The 19,348-nt window shown below is 34.2% G+C and overlaps 3 protein-coding genes and 1 long non-coding RNA gene across 4 annotated transcripts; 3 read left to right on the top strand and 1 right to left on the bottom strand.

Annotated features, from left to right (window-relative positions):
* Positions 1–253: 253 nt before the first annotated feature.
* Positions 254–4,864, bottom strand: LOC124439992 (protein canopy homolog 2-like). Its single transcript, XM_046990301.1, has 7 exons — positions 4,736–4,864; positions 4,167–4,286; positions 3,519–3,586; positions 3,403–3,450; positions 3,126–3,323; positions 548–644; positions 254–379 (listed from the first exon to the last, which is right to left on the bottom strand). Exons 2-7 carry the CDS (start codon positions 4,258–4,260, stop codon positions 342–344), a joined length of 543 nt encoding a protein of 180 aa, XP_046846257.1. The 5' UTR covers positions 4,261–4,286; positions 4,736–4,864; the 3' UTR covers positions 254–341.
* Positions 4,865–5,100: 236 nt separating this feature from the next.
* Positions 5,101–8,422, top strand: LOC124439718 (GTP-binding protein Rheb-like). Its single transcript, XM_046989999.1, has 8 exons — positions 5,101–5,455; positions 5,570–5,641; positions 6,249–6,316; positions 6,472–6,554; positions 7,268–7,324; positions 7,406–7,453; positions 7,541–7,622; positions 7,730–8,422. Exons 1-8 carry the CDS (start codon positions 5,404–5,406, stop codon positions 7,820–7,822), a joined length of 555 nt encoding a protein of 184 aa, XP_046845955.1. The 5' UTR covers positions 5,101–5,403; the 3' UTR covers positions 7,823–8,422.
* Positions 8,423–9,343: 921 nt separating this feature from the next.
* On the top strand, positions 9,344–16,612 carry LOC124440529. The gene is made up of 2 exons (XM_046990924.1): positions 9,344–9,355; positions 12,629–16,612. Exons 1-2 carry the CDS (start codon positions 9,344–9,346, stop codon positions 16,346–16,348), a joined length of 3,732 nt encoding a protein of 1,243 aa, XP_046846880.1. The 3' UTR covers positions 16,349–16,612.
* A 1,502-nt stretch (positions 16,613–18,114) lies between these two features.
* Positions 18,115–19,049, top strand: LOC124439719. The gene is made up of 3 exons (XR_006946423.1): positions 18,115–18,202; positions 18,271–18,746; positions 18,875–19,049. It is a non-coding gene; the product is annotated as an uncharacterized LOC124439719 (long non-coding RNA).
* Positions 19,050–19,348: the final 299 nt, after the last annotated feature.

Here is a 19,348-nt window from a genome sequence, read left to right as displayed (position 1 = left end):
TTCGGGATCTAGGGTCGTAACTCGGCTCTCAAGATTAGGGGCGAAGGACTTCATTTGCCCAACATAAGGGCGTGACACTTAATTTGGTTGACAAAGGTTGCAGTTTTTGTCACAAATTTTGCAACAAATTACACTGCTAACTTTAAAATTTGGCAGGATGAGCACCCCTGTTAGGGACGCCTTAGTTGGCAAAACTCATGGGTGTATAATAACACTGTTACCACCACGATAGAAAGAAAATAAAAAAATACAATTTCAACAACATAATTTAATTTTATTTTATTAATCTCACGTAATACTTAAAAGTTGTATCGATGCATCTTTACATAGCTTACAAAATATCATAATTCTGCATGATTGCCATTATCGCCACAAAGATCTATAATGAAACAAAACATTTCTTAGGAAGGACACTTTGCAAAATATAGTTGAATGTACAAAGTGAAAACTGCACATACAAAAACAGAATAATACTGTTTTAGTTTTGCCATAGTTTTTGCTAACGACTAATAATTCTGTCATGTTTAAGTTAGTGTTTCTGTCTTACTTGTTTGCCGACGACATAGTTCTTGGACTATCTTTTCATGCTTATTTTTAAATACGTGTACGATAGTGTCTTCATAATCTTCAATGATACTTTCACACTGAAATTTAATGATCAACTAGTATAAGTATTGATGGTAAAATAACAAAGTATTATGGGTTTATGACAGTAAAATTATATCACACAGCTTTGTGTTTACATCAAAAAGAACATTTAAAATTACTTAAGAATTGTGTCAGTTTACTTATCTTAAGTGGGTAAAATATAAGCAACAATCAGTGGCGTAACTGCTATAAGCTCCGGGTGGGCAGAGCCACGAGTACCCAGGCAATCTGCTTGCAAGGGAAACCCTGAATGGTAATATTTATAAAAATAAAGATAAAAAAGTAGGTTTATGTTTGGGCTAGTGGAAGCAGTGGATATTTCTCATTCAAAGTTATTCGTAAATTCGTGTTGCTGATAGTAAATTGAGAGCACTAATTGGTATTCTTCTGTTTATAAATAAAAAAACCCAGTTGATATCGTGTTCTAGTGAAGATTATTAGGAAAATGTTTATGTTGTCAGATTTCGGTGGAGGGGGCACCCCCATGTTGGAAGGACAATGGCAGCCTGGTTCAAACGTACGCCGCTGGCAACAATGAATAACAAAAAGTACCTTCTTTTTTTAAATGACTCGTGTAAAATGGAGCAAAGCAAAACTTATATAACAAAATTAGCGAATTATACTCAGCAATGCAGGGTTGTATACTTATTTGTTGTATTATTTATCTTTATAAATGGATAGCAAAAACAATTGTAAAGTCAATCTGGAGAAAAACGATTGACTACACGAGCTTTCCCAAAAAGCAGTTATTAACATTTGTTTGAAATCTTTAACAAAGCATGGTGATATTGTCAGTGAGTGGCAAAGCACCAGTTACGTACGTAGGTTTAGTTCCATAGTTAATTCACGATTTAAGGGCTCACGAAAGATGGAAGCCTTCTTTGGCCACCGCCACTGCACATAAGTCAATAAAACGGTACATTTTATTGATTACAAAAGAAACTACAAGAAAATTTGGCAAACAATAATTCCTTACAAAAATTTTCACTGCGACTAAATTTAGGATGCTCTTTTCAGTTGCACTGAATAGTGATTTTGGATAAATGCTTCACTGAATTAATAAAGATATATTATTTTAACTGATTAACACGTGCGTATATATTTAATGATCATTATTTGTCTGGTGCAGAGGTACAAGAGATCAGTGGCAGCGGTATAAACCTTTTTCAGAAAACGTAGGGGAAAAGTGAAAAACACATAGAAAACACCACTGAAAAACACCAAAAAGTTAGAGAAAAGGATCAAACATGGCGAATTTAAACAGAGGACACACTTTTTGGAAAGAAATTGACAATTTAACCGAAACTTTGAGAAAAAGAACGAGAATTGAAAACATAGTTGGAGTTTTTGATAAAGGGAGAAACTACTGTAAACCTACTTCAAGAATAGATGTTATAGAAAAGATTGAATGCTTTGTTGAAGGTCTTATGAGTAAACTTGCTCAAGGTAGTTTTCCTGATATTCCGGTGAAAAATAGAAGCTCGTGGGCTAACGTTACTTTTAATGACACTCGAGTGGGAATGAGTAAATGTGCTTCGGAGGTTTATGTAAAACTAAGTTCAAGCTATTCAGTGCAGAAGTATGCCATTATTTTGAAAATATTATCCATTGCACATAAACTTCTTAAAGAAGATGCTTACGCGACAAAAAGAGACATATATTACAATGATGTGCCATTTTTTGGTAATCAACGTTTTGTAGACAATGCTGTTGATGATATATCTTGCATGCTAAATATCCCTCGTTATTCACTTCACATTTTAGCCTGTTCAAAGGGGTACGTAAGTGGAGACTTAACATACAAGGAACACAGTGGAAACTTTATTGACTGTAGTCTTCAAACCAATGGAATGCTTGTTCCTACTCATGTTCATGGAATCTATGACATATGCTCTGAAGCCAAAGCAATTATAGTAATTGAGAAAGATGCAACATACCAAAGTCTTCTGGATGAAAAAATTTTGGAAAAACTAAAACCAATTATTCTCATTACTGGAAAAGGATTTCCTGATCTCAATACTCGTCTATTTGTAAAAAAACTTTCTGATAGCTTGGAAATTCCTGTTCTTGCTATGGTTGATGCAGACCCCCATGGTATTGAAATCATGTGTGTGTATAGATTTGGATCAAAGTCTCAATCATATGATGTGAACAACTTGACAGTCCCATCAATAAAATGGATTGGTGTGCTACCATCTGATTTGGAAAAACTTTCAATAGACAAGAAAGCCTTAATTCCACTTTCATCACATGATCAGAAGAAGATATCACATCTACTCGAAAGGCCCTATGTCAAAGCCCATTTAGAAATTCAGCAAGAATTGTTAATCATGCTGAATTCTGGTGTTAAGGCTGAAATGCAAGCAATATCTAGTATGACAGCTGGATTTCTCACAAATGTCTACTTGCCAATTAAGATTAAACATGGTAAATGGATTTAAACAATAGCATACAAAATGAGAATTATTTTCACTTACTGCAAACTTCAAGGTCTTTGCAATATCTCCACTCATTGAAATGTTCTCTAATTTTACTGCTTCACCATTTCTTGATGATGTTCTTATATAGCTTTTTCTTCCTGTTTCTTTGTCTGTTGATTCAGCATAATTTTGCATTCTCTCGCATACATTTTCCATAATTTCAACTAAATGTGTTTCAGAGCGAGCATATGGAATCTACACCAATATTTGATTGGCACAAAAACAAATCATTTGAGAACAAATCCTACAAAAATTGTATAATCTTTAGCCTTACTGTTTTACTTCTTTGATTTCCTTGAGAATCAATGCGAAAACTCTCAACCTTAGTAAGCAAAATTCACATTGATCAATTTTCTGCACAATTTATAATGCAAATTATACTCTACAAACCTCTAATGTTTTTCTTGGGTCAACTTGTGAAACATCCCAGTCTATTTCTTCTGCAATTATTCTACAAACTAAAAAATCAATTTTATATTTAGCAAATAATAAATAAAATATATTTACCCATGTTCAAACATCAGGGATAGATCTCGGATGACATGGAGGGGTTGCTTTAGTTTGAAATAAATGTCCATGAATTTTTTGTGATTGCAGTCATCATGCCAAGTCAAACTTTTTAGGTAAATTCTTTAACAGTTGTATCATAATTGCATGGAGCTAATTTTTTAGAAGTGTGCTCCATTGAATACAAATTGCCTTTGCTTGTAATTGCTTCATATATTAATATTTCATATGAAGATTGGTGACCCATATAGTCATCAAATCTATCCCTGGCCGACATAGAAGGCTGTCAATCCAAAAGTATAAAAATTTAATTGTACATACAAACATCAACCAAAGCTGGCATGTTGTATACAATCATCATATCAAGAAATCATGCATATTTAGAAATTATTGAATTGAATAAATTGAGATATAAGTAATAAACATTAGTACAACACAAAATGAGTACACAATGCTTGCATACAAGGATAACATATTTATGTAAAGTAATTATGTACAACATAAATTAATAAATGAAGTGATGTTCTTTACCTCCACAATAAAGGTCCTTTCTATCATCACTACATAATACTGCTTTACCAATAAGCAATGGTATCAGAAATCCAAGAACTAATCGAATAACCATGTTTGTGTGAATTTGAAATGTAATATCTAGAATGTAGGTATTCAATCAAAAAACTAAATTTTTGGAGGTAAAACTAAATGGTGGCTTGTTTGAGGCCATTCAAAAAACCTGGTTCATCCTTTAAAAAGAATGTAGCAATGCATTAAACACACAATGCAAGAAATCTGTTCTCAGATGTTTAATGCTGATAAGTTCTTCAGCTAAAATAAGAACAATTCAATTGCTCATAGTTTAAAACATCTCCCGGGTCAAATAATTCCCAATTATTTGATTAAGTCGGCCATTGCCCATTGACAAATATCATTTTACAAGTCGAATTTACGTACAGTAAAATGAATTTTGATCTTTCAAGAAAAATAGATAAATCAAATGTTTATAGTTGTCCCACTCTCAGACTCAGAGTATGGGAAATTGCTCTAAGAGCTCGAATTGCTTCATATTTGTAGAAATGAGACAGATAAAATCAGTACAATACCCAATAAAACGATCGGAAATATGAACTCTATAGTGAAGTTTCCCTATAGTCCATCCAAAGTCCAAAATCCAAATCAAGCAATTTAAAATTACGATTACATTACATTATATACTCCACATTGTGCGGCAATTCGAAAATCAAAAATGTAACAGTTCATTATTTTGTATCCTTTGAAATACTATCTCACTAAACAGTTTCATAATGGCTAATTTTCCAGAGGTTTTAAAAGGTTTCTAGACGTTTCAATGGTTTAACATACCTAACACAAAACAATAAAAGAAATCTTAATTTTTTAACATTTGGTGTCGGTGTTATGTGATGTCGTATACTTATTTATAGACTGGCTTAAAAATGATGTGGAAGTCTGGTAGGATTTCACCGAAATGAAATTGATGGAACTGAAGCTCTCAAAAATCATACAAAAAATAAATTTGCAGCATTTAATCAATTTATATAGTTCCTACAACAATGATAGTAATAAAAAACCATGACAAACTTTACAAATTTGGACAGGGTCAAAGTTTACCAACTACTTGTGAAAGATGTATATAAGTAGAATTGCTTGCTCCTGATTTCCTTGTCAACACAAGATATTTTACTGCCTTAAAGTTGTTTTTTCCAGAAAAGATGATTCCTTGAAGTAGAAGATTTTTCTGTAGACGTATATCATGGCACCGCCAAAATCAAGAAAAATAGCAATTATGGGCTTTCGTTCAGTTGGTAACGAAACGATTCAAATTCAAAATATTCATCTCTTCTACAAAACAAATGAAAATATTCGAATTCAGAATTTTCTTTTTGAAGAATATCGATGCAGCTAATTTTCTTTTTTAGGAAAGTCATCATTAACGATTCAATTTGTCGAAAATCAATTCGTGGACTCTTACGACCCAACAATAGAAAATAGTATGTTATCCTATATTCCTATTATCTAAATTATGAAAAAGTTACGAGTAACGACCACGACTCGTACAGAAACAGATATGTTTTAAATACCATAGCTTCTTAATGCCTATTATTCTATTTTATTGCTTACATGATCAATAAGGCAAAAAAAAATCAGATTATGCATTACCTACGTACCATCGACAAATGTGACAACGTATCGAAGTATTTTTGCTGGTGAATAAATGATGATTCTTTAAGGTGTTTTACAAAATTTGATCTACATACACAATTTGATGTGTTTGTACATTTATGTTTATGTAATATGTACCAGGAGAAAAATGCTTTGTTTGTATACATGTTAGTGTACCTAATGTAAACTCTGAGCTGTAAATCCTGGGCTGGGATCATGCCCGGAGTTGGTTCAAATTAATTTTTAAATTGTGAACATTTGCACATGTACATATGTATACACTGTACATTGCCTTATAATTAACTTATATCCTTATGCTACATGATTTTCATATAGTGAAGAGTAGTAAGATCTGATACAGCTTGCCAATTGATTTCATCATCAACATCATATTGATTTTATATAAGTTTTTGATTTGTTTTATATACACATTAGCATTCACAAAGATCGTAAAGAACAGAGGGCAAGACTATAACTTGGAATTGGTTGATACTGCTGGTCAGGTATGCTGCAGTTATTTTAATCATACTTTGACATTGGAGAACATATTTTAATATTCTACTTAAGTTTTCGTTTATCTTCTTGTGTTATACATGATTACCCTATTTACATACAAAATATTGTCATTTTATATTAATTTTACTATTTGTTTATTTAGGATGAGTACTCCATATTTCCTCAAGCATACTCAATGGGCATTCATGGTTATATACTTGTTTTTTCTGTTACCTCACAGAAAAGGTAATTTTATTTTGATAAGAGAAAGAAACACTTCTTTGTTTTGTTGGCTTTAACAGGCTGGAATGGTTGTGTGAAAAGTCAAAGTGTTAATCAAGCAGTAAATTGTTAAGAAAATACAAAAAACAACTTGAAAATTGGGTTTTTATTCTGAGTCAAGACCACTTTGATTTTGACCAATTAAAATGTTATGGTATTACACAAAAGGACCATAAAATCTTCGACGTAATTTACTTACATGGTGGTATGCAATCTAACATTGTGATGAAGTCATTACAGTAAGATGTTACTAGCATTTATAGCCTTTGGAAAATTGTATTTTCAGGCAAGTTTAGATAGTAGCAGACAACTATTAGCTTTGTTACTTGATCACCATTTTAGTGAATCTTTATGGCCAATTGATCACTGAATACCTCTGGTTTTTTTTCATTTTTCCTGTTCTTTATGTTTTATTGAGTTTCTATGTTTTTTAAAACCTGAAAATCTGGTTTTAATAAAAAACCAAACAATGTTGGTAAATTTCTCGTAAACATTTTTACATGCTGTAAGTACGGCTCCAGCAACATGCCAAAATTATGCTGTGAGATATCAAAAAACAAAGCTATGTTTTGCTTAATATATAAAGCCCATGTTTTCACATGAATTTGTCTTATAAAAAGCATGCTACATTTATTTCTTGCAAACATGTTCAGTTCAGTTTGTATTAACTTCTTCAGCTTTGATGTTGTCCAAGTCATCCATGACAAGCTGCTAGATTTCACTGGACAGAACAGGTGTATATGCATGATGATTTGTATGGTTAAACTTGTATGTGTAATATACAATAAATTGTGATCATTTTTTTTTTAACATAGAGTTCCAACGATATTGGTGGGAAATAAAAATGACTTGCACATGGAAAGGTAGTGATGAATTTCCTCATAATGCTCACTTACTGGTACTTTGACATTCTAAGTAAAGTTGATTTCTTGCAATATTGTGTCTTGAAGGGTCATTTCAACAGAGGCAGGAAAACAACTAGCCAACAGATGGAAAGCAGTTTTTTTAGAAACTTCTGCCAAAGAACACAAGGTATTCAACTAAATGTAACTACATTGATGTGTCTTATTGTCTCGTATTATACTACTTAGCTACTTAATTGCTAATGTTGAACATCTCTTGTTGGATTTCCTACGTAGAGTGCAGAACAAGTGTTTTACAGTATTCTGGCTGAAATTGAGAAACAGCAGAATGGTCCGAGCGAGAAAAAGGATGACTGTACTATTTTATAAGAATCGCAAACTATTTCTTATCGCCTTCTGAAACCAAAAATTCTCAAATAGCAATTTATAGTAGTGTGCATAGAAAAACTATATATGTACAGGTCTACATATGTATTTTTTCATTCATATTTATGATTGCTACATATCTATGGGTCTTGCGTCTACACATTGCCGGAAAATCATAAGCCTCGGGAAAAAGTCTATTTTTCTGGGTCCCTTACGCCTGCGTTTTCTTTAGTGAAAACAGAAACTTTTAAAAAGGGACGGGAACCAATTAAAACATCAGCAATGACAGTTTTAGTAAAAATATAAAAAGATTTTTTACAAAAAAATGGATAGATAAGCATTGTGTATATATGCTAGCAACATGTAGATAATCATTTTAGTATAGCAACGCAAACGTCCGAGGATACGACGTTGATTCCTTGTTTTTGAATCGTTTTCGGCGTTTTTGTGTGGACGTCAAGAAAATTTTACATTACCTATGTGCTGACAAGAATTTTTTGAATACGACGTGGCTTTAATCATACGTGCATAAAGATTTTTTCATATGTTTTTTTTTCTAATTTGTCTGTGTACTTTTGAATTAAATAAATATTGGTTTTCAAAGTTGCGTAATCTTCTTTTAATTACTCACCAGTAATGGTAATGCTTCAAAAAGTATTTTTGAAAGATCTCGAGTTTATTTAATTTTTTTTTGACAAAGTTAATGGTATGGACAATGTCCTATTTTTGTGTTGTTAAAAATAAGATAAGTTCACTTATGTTGATCTACGTTTGTAAAGAGAGACTGTGTACTTGGCAATTACGAAATTTGTGTTTCACATCATTTACAATAAAGTTATAGAAGTGAGAAGTTATGAACTGAGTAAAGGAAATTTGTAGTGTTTTATGACGCAAGTGACGTATTGAACATCAAAGAGTATATTATAATCACATGACACCGAGGAATCTTTAGCCTCTTACTTAGGACATAGCTGCTCTGCCGGCAGTGAAGCCTGTGGAGGATTGAACTTTAGTCAAATAAATCATAGCTGCTCTGCCTGCTCAATTTTTTATTCTAAAATACCTGACAATGATATTGGACAATGACTTTTTGTGAATTTGTGCATTCCAATGAATTTCTGTGAAATAGGATTTTATATGTCGAATCTAATGTATGATATATCTGATAATACATCGAAAAATGAGCTGTTGTGAAAACAAGTACAGTAAAAAAGTCACACGTTCCCCCGTGCTTCGCTCCCCCGCTTTTCATGCATGTTATATGTATATGATTACAAAAGGCTATATATTATGTATAATTATATATTTAAATACCGTGTTAGGATTAATATATTATGTATATACTCTGATGATGGCTTTGGAATAAAGTCGAAACACGGTGCCATCCAGTAAACTGCTATAATTCGAAGGTTCAAGTTCAAATCTCGTCCAAGTCACATGTTTTTCATGTGCATATTTAAATACCGTGTTAAAACGCCGTATATTATCTATATACAAAAGGCTATTGAGTTTCATTTATCAAATATGATGACAAAGGTCAGACATAATCTCTTCAATACATAAATTCATGTTTCAATTTCTCAAAGTTGCTGTTCTTAAGATGTAAAGTGTAATGTGACTATATTTTCTCTGATAATGGCAGGAAAACTTTTATATGTCGTTTGTTGCTTTCTTGGAGTGATTGGTCTACATCATGTTACTGGTATTCAGTGGCGTAGCTAGCGGTCCCGCTACTCCCGCCCGGCGGGAGTAGAAATTTCCCAAAAAAATAATAAATATTCTATTTGGACATAAGATATACATTATTTCACGAACAATTTGTAATATTATGTTTTATTCGTTCATGTTTACGCTTTTATTAGGTGGTTCGTAATCGTAATACAGCAAAATCTCAAGATTTGTTATGTAACCTAGCAACCGCCTTTTCTCGCACATTGCATACTCGCGCGATTCTCCACGTATTCCGCCCATCTTCAGAGGGCGGAACATACAATATAATTCTATATAAGAAGTTTTGAATTCTGGTTGGGTAAGGGACTTGACGCATGCTCAAATCTGCTGTTTTATAGTCGAACTCCCGCTATTTTAAATTGGCGGAGGTTGTAATTATTCGACCTTTTAATACGAGTACAGCGATTAGTGATTATCAAATTACGTGTCATTGTCGGTATTAATTTTCCATTGTGTTTACTCTCAAATTGCTATTTTGTATTTGTGTATGACACAATGGCTTCAATCGACTGCGATTTGCTCAACTGATGTTGATTTAGTAAATAGCTTATTAGCTAAACCGTTCTCTGCTCGATCGTCGGTCGAACAGAATGTTATCGTTCATGAACGGCCTACTCCTGATTTAACTATCCAAAATAAGGGAAGAGCATTTCAGAGAGATTGGTATGAGGCGAAGGACTGGCTGTGGCAGTACAACCTTGCAGAAAGTGTTTTGTTGGCCATGTCTAATGTTTTCCCAAAACATCGCCATCGTGGACTAAGAATGGCTACAACAATATGCGGAGTATTATGTCTGATGCTAAGAAGCATGAAAAATCTAAATCGCATTTGACTGCATTTAAGACATGGAAAACATATGGAGCTAGTGAACGAATTGATTGTCTTATGTCCCTCGCTAGAAGAAATGAGATTCAGCGTCACAATGAGGAGGTAAGACAAAATCGAGAAATTTTAAAACTGTTACTGAGGCCGTGCTGTATTTGTCAAAGCAAGAGTTGCCATTTAGAGGTCACAATGAGTCCGAAGGTAGCTTGAACAAAGGTAATTATAGAGAGTTGCTCGAATGTTTTGCTAAGTTTGATTCTGTATTTGAGCGTCGACTGCACAGTAGACTAGCAGAATCTGATATAGTTGGTGACAGAAGATTTACTGGAGTCTCCCAGAAATTCAAAATGGTCTTATCAGCTGTCTTGATTCAATTATTGAAGATGAAATCAGAAAGAAAATAAATGATTGCACATTTATGAGTATTCAGGTTGATGAAGCATCTGATGTCTCCACCAAAGAGCAGCTAAGTGTTATTTCTCGGTTTGACAAAGCAAGTGAAATTATGGAGAGGCAATTAGGATTTGTGGATGTAAGTATGAACAGAAATGCCACAGCAATATCACAAGTTGTCAAAGATAAACTTGGTGAGTATTCACCAACTGGTTTACAAACATATGATGGTGCTTCTGTCCATATCAATGGTGTTCAAGCATTGGTTCGACAAGAGTATCCTTTTGCTCATTTTGTTCATTGTGCAGCTCATAGATTGAACCTGGTCCTATGCCAGTCAGCCTCATCAATTTCTCCTGTTAAAATCTTTTTATTAATATAGCTACATTCAGCACATTTACAAGCAATGCCCCAAAAGAAAAGCTTTTCTCACATCTAACAACCTTGAGTTTCCTGCCCTGGTGAAACAAGATGGTATTATCGCTCTAGATTAATCAATGTATTGCACAAAACTATGAAAAACTTTTAGATATTTTTGAGGGGTACTTGAACAACCAGCTGGGTGGGATGATGAGTCATTAAGTAAAATAAGTGGCTTACTGCATTATCTTGATAGCTTTCTCTTTGTTTTCTAGTGTGTGTTTTTACAGGATTTTAGAACAGTCCACAATTTTGTATTCCATTCTTCAAAATAGGAAACCCATTTTAACTATGGCATAAGCAAGATTGACAATTTCAAGCAGTTTATTGTGTCACTTCGCACAGATCAAGCTTTCACCGAGTTTTACCAAACTGCACTAGAAAAGTAGGCCCACCAGCAACCAGAGCAGATAGTAGATACAATTACAAACAGCTTTATTTTGAGATTATTGATTCCATTAAAGGCATGTTAAGTGAACGATTTCAAGATATTAATCAGTTCGAGTTTTTAGACCTTGTAAATCCTAAACTATTTACTACATGGAAGGGCATAGTTCCACAGGAGAAGATCAATCTTCTCAAAGATAAGTATAGTCCTCTTTTGACATCCAAACTTTGGAGAGTCAACTTTCCTTCATTTACAACGACAAGGACTTTCACAAAGAGTGCAGTAATGAGGTTCTTAAATACATCTTCAAATTTAATCTCCAGTCGAGTTTAGGTCAAGTGGTAAATTTGTTAAAATTGAATGGTGTGTTGGCAGTGGCAAGTGCTTCAGTAGAGAGGTCGTTTTCTTGCTTAAAAGGGTAAAAGCTATTTAAGAAATAGAATGGGTCAAGGTCGGCTTAGCTCTTTGTGTAGAATATCTATTCACAAAGATATCATTGAAAAGAAAGAGGAATCAGAGGTGTTGCATAACGAGGTGGTTGAAAATTTGTAGAAAACCCAGGAGGCTGGCCTTTCTTTATAAATGATGAGTATAGTATGTGTTTTGATATTTGTTCGTATAATACATGGTACTTCATTGAGAAAATTAAGCATAACTTTAAAGAATAAAGCCATCCCTGTCTACTTGCCCCAATCTAAACAAGTTTAAACTAACAAGTAGAATGCTAAGAAAAATCTCTCTCTATGCACTTTAGAAGTGTCGTATACTATATTATTTTTGTGCTAATACAAATTTCTTCTGTTTATGCAGGGGCAGTGATGAGTAAATTATGTTTTAGGGACAATTGTCTCCTGCGTAACGTTTCTCTGAGCCACCTTTAGTACCTTTTAACTAGTTGCAGTTTCAACGATTGCCACATTAAGAATGCAGCTAACAAAATGGGTTTTATAAATTATTGTACAACAAATAATTCGCCCTCGAAATCGCAGGAAATGCTGTTTCCAAGGCTCTGGATTTCAAAATTTTCCGGGGAGCATGCCCCGGACCCCTAGGTTCCGGCGCGAGATGGATTGGCGGGAGTCACTATTTTTCCTAGCTACGCCACTGCTGGTATTCATGAAATTAGAATATCGACAAATGGAAATGATTCGTCTTTGTGTATCAACGCAGTTAACATGTCAATATCTTGCCGAACTCTTGATTTTGTTTTGGATCAAGTAAATAGTCACACTTTTTTCAATATTCCTACCAAAATTGTTATCGAGCCCGGAAACTATATATTAAACAGCAGTCACACCATACAGAATGTAAATAATTTTGATTTGTCAGGTGACATTCATAACCATGATGATAAATTACATGAATTTTTCAATGATGTCGTCATTCGATGTAACAAAAATGTTGGACTGGCATTTGTGCGTTCGGTAAATCTTCAATTCTCGTACATCACATTTGAAGAATGTGGTTCGTGGCATAATAACACAAGTTTCAACCACCCAAGATTTCAGGCTGCATTATTTGTTGCGTATACCAGAAACTTGACGCTTGTCTCATGTAGTATTATCAATTCTCCCGGAGTTGGTCTGAATATGTATGACGTCGGAGGTTTCGTTGTAATAGAAAATGCTAGGTTCATTGGAAATTCTAGGAATACTGCAAATTCGCCAAAAAAGTTGAAAGTTGGTGGTGGTTTGAAAATCGAATTCACGTTCTGTGGTGCATTATATCCTTTTGATTGTTATGATTCTGAAACAAACATGTTTAATAATCAAAGTTCATTTGTCATCCGTAATTCTTATTTTGCAGATAATAATGCTGCAACAACGCATAAATACAATCAAACTTTTGACCGAAATCCTCATGGAAAATATTTTAATTCCATTGGTCGCGGTGGTGGAATTGCGTTAATAATCAAAGGAAATGCAACTAATAATATTTTCCATATAGACAACTGTACATTTCTACGAAATATGGCTGATTGGGGCGCTGGTTATGTGGTCTATTTTCAAGACAACGCTTGCAATAATTTAATTAAAGTGACGAACTCAAACTTTTCGCAAAATACTGCACGTTATGCTGGTGGTGCTATGAAATATGGGTCTACTGTATTTGGGACATTTCATGAACTTATGGCTCGTGAGCCAAACTTTTACTCGCACGAAGATTGCGTGTTTGAACTAAACACAGCCAATATAGGTTGGGGTGGGGCTTTTGCAGCCTACGGATCAACTGGTTATTTGGGTAGTAAAAGTTGGCATGGTGATAAAACTCCGTCATTTATTAATTGTACTTGGCGGAACAATTCTGCTACGGCAGGGGCTGCCATTGGTGCTCTTGCTAAGCCTCACGAATTTTGGAGGATGTCAATGGGACAAAATGAGCGAGGTTTTAGATTTGCCTTGAAACTTTACAACAACACATTCATTGGCAATAAAATTATTCGAGCTTCACTGACTGTAGTGAATGTAGCTGTGTTTGGTATGGGGACCGTATTTGTAGTTTTCGTACCCATCATTATGATGGGTAACATAACCTTCAAGGAAAATCTCAACACAGCATTGATTCTCGATAATGCATGTGCAGAGGTTCATGGGAATGTGATGTTCTATAAAAATCAAGGTGAAAAAGGTGGAGCAATAGGTATCTACGGTGCTTCATCTCTAGTATTTCAACCTGGAGCCAATTTAACATTCAAAGAGAATATTGCTTCCCATGTTGCTGGTGCTGTATATGTAAAAACTGCAGGGCCGAATATAGCTGCATTTAATCAAACCATATTTCAAAGGCATCTATGTTTTTTTCGATATTTTGATAGCTCTGTTTACCCTGACGATTGGAATATTCGTGTTGTATTTCAAGGAAATAATGCCACACAAAACATAGGCAGAACTTTGTTTGCCAACACCTTACAATTTTGCAGATTCAACCAGCAAGGATTGGTCAATGATGCAATAAAAAGTTGGAAATCGATCGTATTTAATAATCATGATGGCCAACCATCGCACGATGAGCTTGAAGTTGCTACTGAGCCTGTTCAAATTCAAGTTAAACAAGAAGAATGGAAAAGTATTTCACCAAATGTGCAATTTTCACCGTCTATACAACTTCTTGATGAAAGAAATCACAGTGTTTATGGATTGATTAAGATCGTAGTGAAGGCAAAGAGTGTTCACTCTCCCGTTACAATTGAAAAAGGAATTTCACCTTATTTTTTTGTCAAAGATAGGATTGAATCTCTTTGGTTTAACGGTCAACCTTACAGTTTGTTTGATACAAATATTATTTCCCTTAACTCTCAGTCAGTGAAGATGACGCTTACTAATCTTACGATAGATAAGTGCCCACCGGGTTATACTGGCAGTAAAAATAGTTGTGTATGCTTAAATGGAGTTGCTGGAATCTCCAGATGTGATAATGACGGAAAAAGTCTATATCTTCGTAAAGGGTACTGGGGTGGCCCACAAAAAGACGACATGCAGCCACCAGAAAAAGCATGTACGTTTTCTGTAGTTGCATGTCCGTATGGCTATTGCAAGTGTCCAGATAATGTTTCCAGCAGATTTACAAGTCAATGTGAGTGTTACTTCAATGGTTCCCATCAGTGCGAAGAAGGTCGTCAAGGAATATTATGTAGTAAATGCAAGAAGAATCTCAGTGCCGTTATTGGCAGCTATGAATGTGTCAAGTGTGACAAAAAAAACTTTCGGGAAATAATCTTGTTCTTCGTCATTATAACAGTGTTGGTTGTCTTAGTTTTGTATTTCAAGCTTGACTTCTTTTCAGGTTACTTGAACTGTTGGTTGTACACATATCAAATGCTTTATCTTCTTTTACCAGACCACTTTGTCACTGTGGATCCTTTCATGACTGCTGTTATGAATATAGCCAACATGAAAATCATTTATGGTCATTTGTGCATTTGGAACGGAATGACTGAACTACAAAAAATCTCATTTGGCTACGTTGCACCAGCGTATATGATTCTTATCCTCATTATTTTTATAAAGTTTTTTTCCAAACGTGCTTTACAAGGTAACTATTTTCGTCCTTTTTGTACGATTCTTGTTTTATCGTACGCAAGTATTGTAAATGTGAGTTTCAAACAGCTCAGACCTGTCTTTATATGTGCACAGTGGCGCGTATACATAGCAGCCAATGTGATATTTTTCAGGGGCGAGCACGTAATACATGCTTCTTTAGCTGTAGTAGCTATTTTTCTTATCATTGTACCGTTTCCATTTATATTAGCTGATAGTACGGTTTTCACAAGGTGTTCTAGGAAATTGTTGCGTGTTACTAAACCTCTACTTGACGTATTACAATCTTGCTATCATCCGGAAAGATCTTGGTTTGCAGCATACTACATATTTTGTCGTTTAATAGCGATCATTTTACATGTTTTCATCTCAGATGTCAACATTCGACTCAAAATTCTTCAATTTTTTTGTGTAGCAGTTTTGCTTTTGTTTCTCTTTTTCAAACCGTACAAAAGCAGTACTCTCATGAAAATTGATGCATTTTTTTTGTCTTATCTGGTCATAATAAGTTTATTGGCCGAAGTCCTACTGGCATGTTCGTTTTTTGACCCTGTCTTTTTCAACATTTGTTCCTACTGTATTCACATACTTCTTTACGTTCCTTTCTTGTATTCACTTGCTTTGATTTTCTTGAACGTCAAAAAATTGAGAAAACAACGTGTAGAACAAAGGAATAGAGTAGAGGAAAACTTACTAAGTGATGCCAGTGAAAACGAAGGATATCATACGTTCTAATGGATTATTTGAGCCTTAAAAAATTATTGCATAAAAAGAATGTCCAATGAACATATAATTCATATGTTGGAATACATAGAATAAAGCAAGAACAAATATTGGCTCTAATACTGTTAATTATAAAGTATATGATTTTACAATCTAACTTATTGACATTAGATCATGTTGGAATACAGTTTTTGCTCATGTGTCATGTAAATAGTATATAACATGCAACTAGCAGCAATCTAATAAATTTTAATTAATTCCCTTGTGTTAAAAAAATTTCGAGACCTAGGCTAGATTTTTCTTCTATGATGATTAGCAAATTTAATTTATTTAGCAATAGAATGTTGTTAAGTAATTTGTCACTTCTTTCGTAGTTCCTACTAAACAATTTTCCGACTTCAGTGAGTTCAGTGCATCCTCATAAAACTAGTTTCCAATTATTAAGTCACCATAACCCAACATGGTTAAGTATCCTATTCTTGACTTGCAACCGTTCTCTTGAGATTTACCAAACAATTTTGCTCGCCACGTCGGCTGGTGCCAACAATAACACTCATAAAATATTTTTTGTATCATACCACCAACATGGCTGAATTGTAAGTCAAGAATTGTCATTTATGTAAAGAAGTGATTTTATACATGTTAGGAAGTGGATATTAGCTCTAAATCAACCAAACAACCAAAATAAAAATAAATAAAGTCGATGCATGATACTTGGAAAAATACAATATTATATTACTTATGGATACTGCATCTTTTCCTGTACTTTTAAAAATAATATCTTCTTTCCCTCATTCTTTGCTTGGTCAATTAAAATACACACATAATTCATGTTGTTCGTCGCTGTGGGTTTAAAGAAAGGATGAGAGCTTTTTGTATGGATATAGCTATAAGCTCAATTTTGGAATTGGATTAGAGACACAGTGACACGAAAGTTCCAAAAGGCACAAATCTGAAAATCAATACGCTTTGTTTATAATTTTCAAAAAACTGTGATGAACTTTGTTTGGATTTGTCATTGACACAACCAAAACGCAATATCGTTTTAATGACACACTTATAAAAATATCCTTAACAACATTTCCCCAGCAACTTCTGTTCTGCATTCAATGTAAATTTATATTTATAACCTGAACAACCAGCTACGACAAACGGCTGTCTTGAATATTGTCTTCACGCTCCTGTCGTAATGGCCATTATCTATTCTAATTTGTTATAAGAAAAAATTAGTTTCCCCATTGGACTTGAATACAGGATTTATATAAAGATTTTGTAACTATGCATGTTGTGTTGTTGATATAGGTAATAACCAACATTAAAACAAATAAAGTTGATGTACAACACTTTTTGAGAATCAAATGCTTGTGTCCTCGTCTACAGTTTGTTTTATGCTTCCCATCTTTGAAAGCAGGGCTGCAGCCTGCAATGATGTATTATTTTCCCGGCGACTCAGTTTCCTTCCATTCCTCCAAAGTGTACTGAACGCTGTAACAAATGGTAGTGCATCACTATCTGAGTACTTTAAAAACTAATGTTTTATTGTCAAATTTTTTACTTCCTTCTCGCAGTGCTGTCCTATTCTCTTTCATTTTGTATAAATTTTATTCATCTAAGCAGTGGAAATCATGCGTTAAATATAAAAGAAAACGCATTTTTATAAAATCACTATAATACTTAAGGGGGAAATAAAGCTTCCATCGGAAGCAGCATAATTTGTTTGACGTCAATTGAAACCTCCAACTGTTTCCTGTTGTTTCTTGTTTCTTGTAGGGGGGATATAAAAAAGAGAAGAGCGAGTACATTTAGGTTAATATTCACACCAGCTCATTCGTGGTAGTGGATTGGAGAGTTAGTGACTCGCTAAAGGTATTAAATCTGTGAAATAATACACTCAGTATTTAATATTCAAAAGATATATTGTTAACTTTGTGTAGATTGAAAAAAACCACTACCACTGCAAGCAAGATGCATGTTATTACTTTTTTCCTGCCCGTGGTCTTTCTCCTGATGCAGGGACAACAAAGCAAGCAATGTAGTCCTGGACCAGGTTACAAACCACCAACTATTACAAACCTCACTCGCAGTGCACCCATTGTTGTCAGAGGCTATGTCGTCAACAAAGGCAGCGATATTAACATTTTCAAAGCTTGTCTTTTCGTAACTCATGTTTACAAAGGAATAGGAATTCGACGAAATTACATATGTGTTTCAAGATTTGGATCTTCGTCGCTGTGTTTGTCGAATCCTCGGTTTGGAGTGGAATATTTGTTCTTCTTAAACAGAAAGGTGAACACGAAACTGGGAACTATGTTTGAGGCTCGCTACGACAGTATTCATTCTGCAGTTCAAGAAATCAAGAAAGGGTCTGTGAATGAGATAAGAAGAGGAAAATGCTGCCCAAACGGAAATAGTAAGGAGTTTCGACAGAACTACAAACTTTATCGCAAAAACTCTTTTCCCCCGCCTCCAATTTCCTTTACCAACTGTTTGATTTTTCGTTCATGTTTAAAGACTAATGGTACATTTTAAATTTTATAGAATGTCGAACTCCACTGCGATGTCGCTATCGTTATTTTAAACATTACGTTTCCTGCTTTTGTGGACGTCGTCGATTTGGACATTAAATCATGGGTTAAATACGTCATTTGCCTTCTCATTTTGTTAAATGAATTTTGTAGAAGAATTGTTGGTTAGAAATAAAAAATATCGAGTACACAGCGAGTTGAGTTTTTTAAACACAATTGTATTGTAAGATTCGAACCAGATTATGATAGTAATCGTCCGTTGATTTTGCAACTTCGCAGCATTTTGTAAAGTTTTATTTTATGTGACTTTTATGCGACTTTAAACCGTCCATAACTATTCTAACAAACTGAATTATTCAAAACCACACTGTTCTGTTATTTTATTCCAAGACTGGCTTCAGGCTTCCTATTCATAAACGTAATGTGTTGATTCATCGGTAAGATCTCTTCTCTCGCCCTTAATCTACCTCTCATTTTGATGACGAAA

This window comes from Xenia sp. Carnegie-2017, unplaced genomic scaffold (genome assembly GCF_021976095.1).
Source record: "Xenia sp. Carnegie-2017 unplaced genomic scaffold, XeniaSp_v1 HiC_scaffold_2, whole genome shotgun sequence".
Taxonomy (NCBI): domain Eukaryota; kingdom Metazoa; phylum Cnidaria; class Anthozoa; order Malacalcyonacea; family Xeniidae; genus Xenia; species Xenia sp. Carnegie-2017.
The sequence above is the reverse complement of the archived record's forward strand: the minus strand, read 5'-3'. Positions and strand labels throughout refer to the sequence as shown.

Coding starts and splice junctions, on each gene's coding strand:
- LOC124439992 (XM_046990301.1), bottom strand. CDS start 4,260: ATGGTTATTCGATTAGTTCTTGGATTTCTGATACCATTGCTTATTGGT. Junction 645..3,125: donor CAAAGACCTTGAAGTTTGCA/GTAAGTGAAAAT, acceptor ATTAAATTTCAG/TGTGAAAGTATCATTGAAGA. Junction 380..547: donor ACTATGTCGTCGGCAAACAA/GTAAGACAGAAA, acceptor GTTTCATTATAG/ATCTTTGTGGCGATAATGGC.
- LOC124439718 (XM_046989999.1), top strand. CDS start 5,404: ATGGCACCGCCAAAATCAAGAAAAATAGCAATTATGGGCTTTCGTTCA. Junction 5,642..6,248: donor CGACCCAACAATAGAAAATA/GTATGTTATCCT, acceptor TATACACATTAG/CATTCACAAAGATCGTAAAG. Junction 6,555..7,267: donor TCTGTTACCTCACAGAAAAG/GTAATTTTATTT, acceptor TAACTTCTTCAG/CTTTGATGTTGTCCAAGTCA.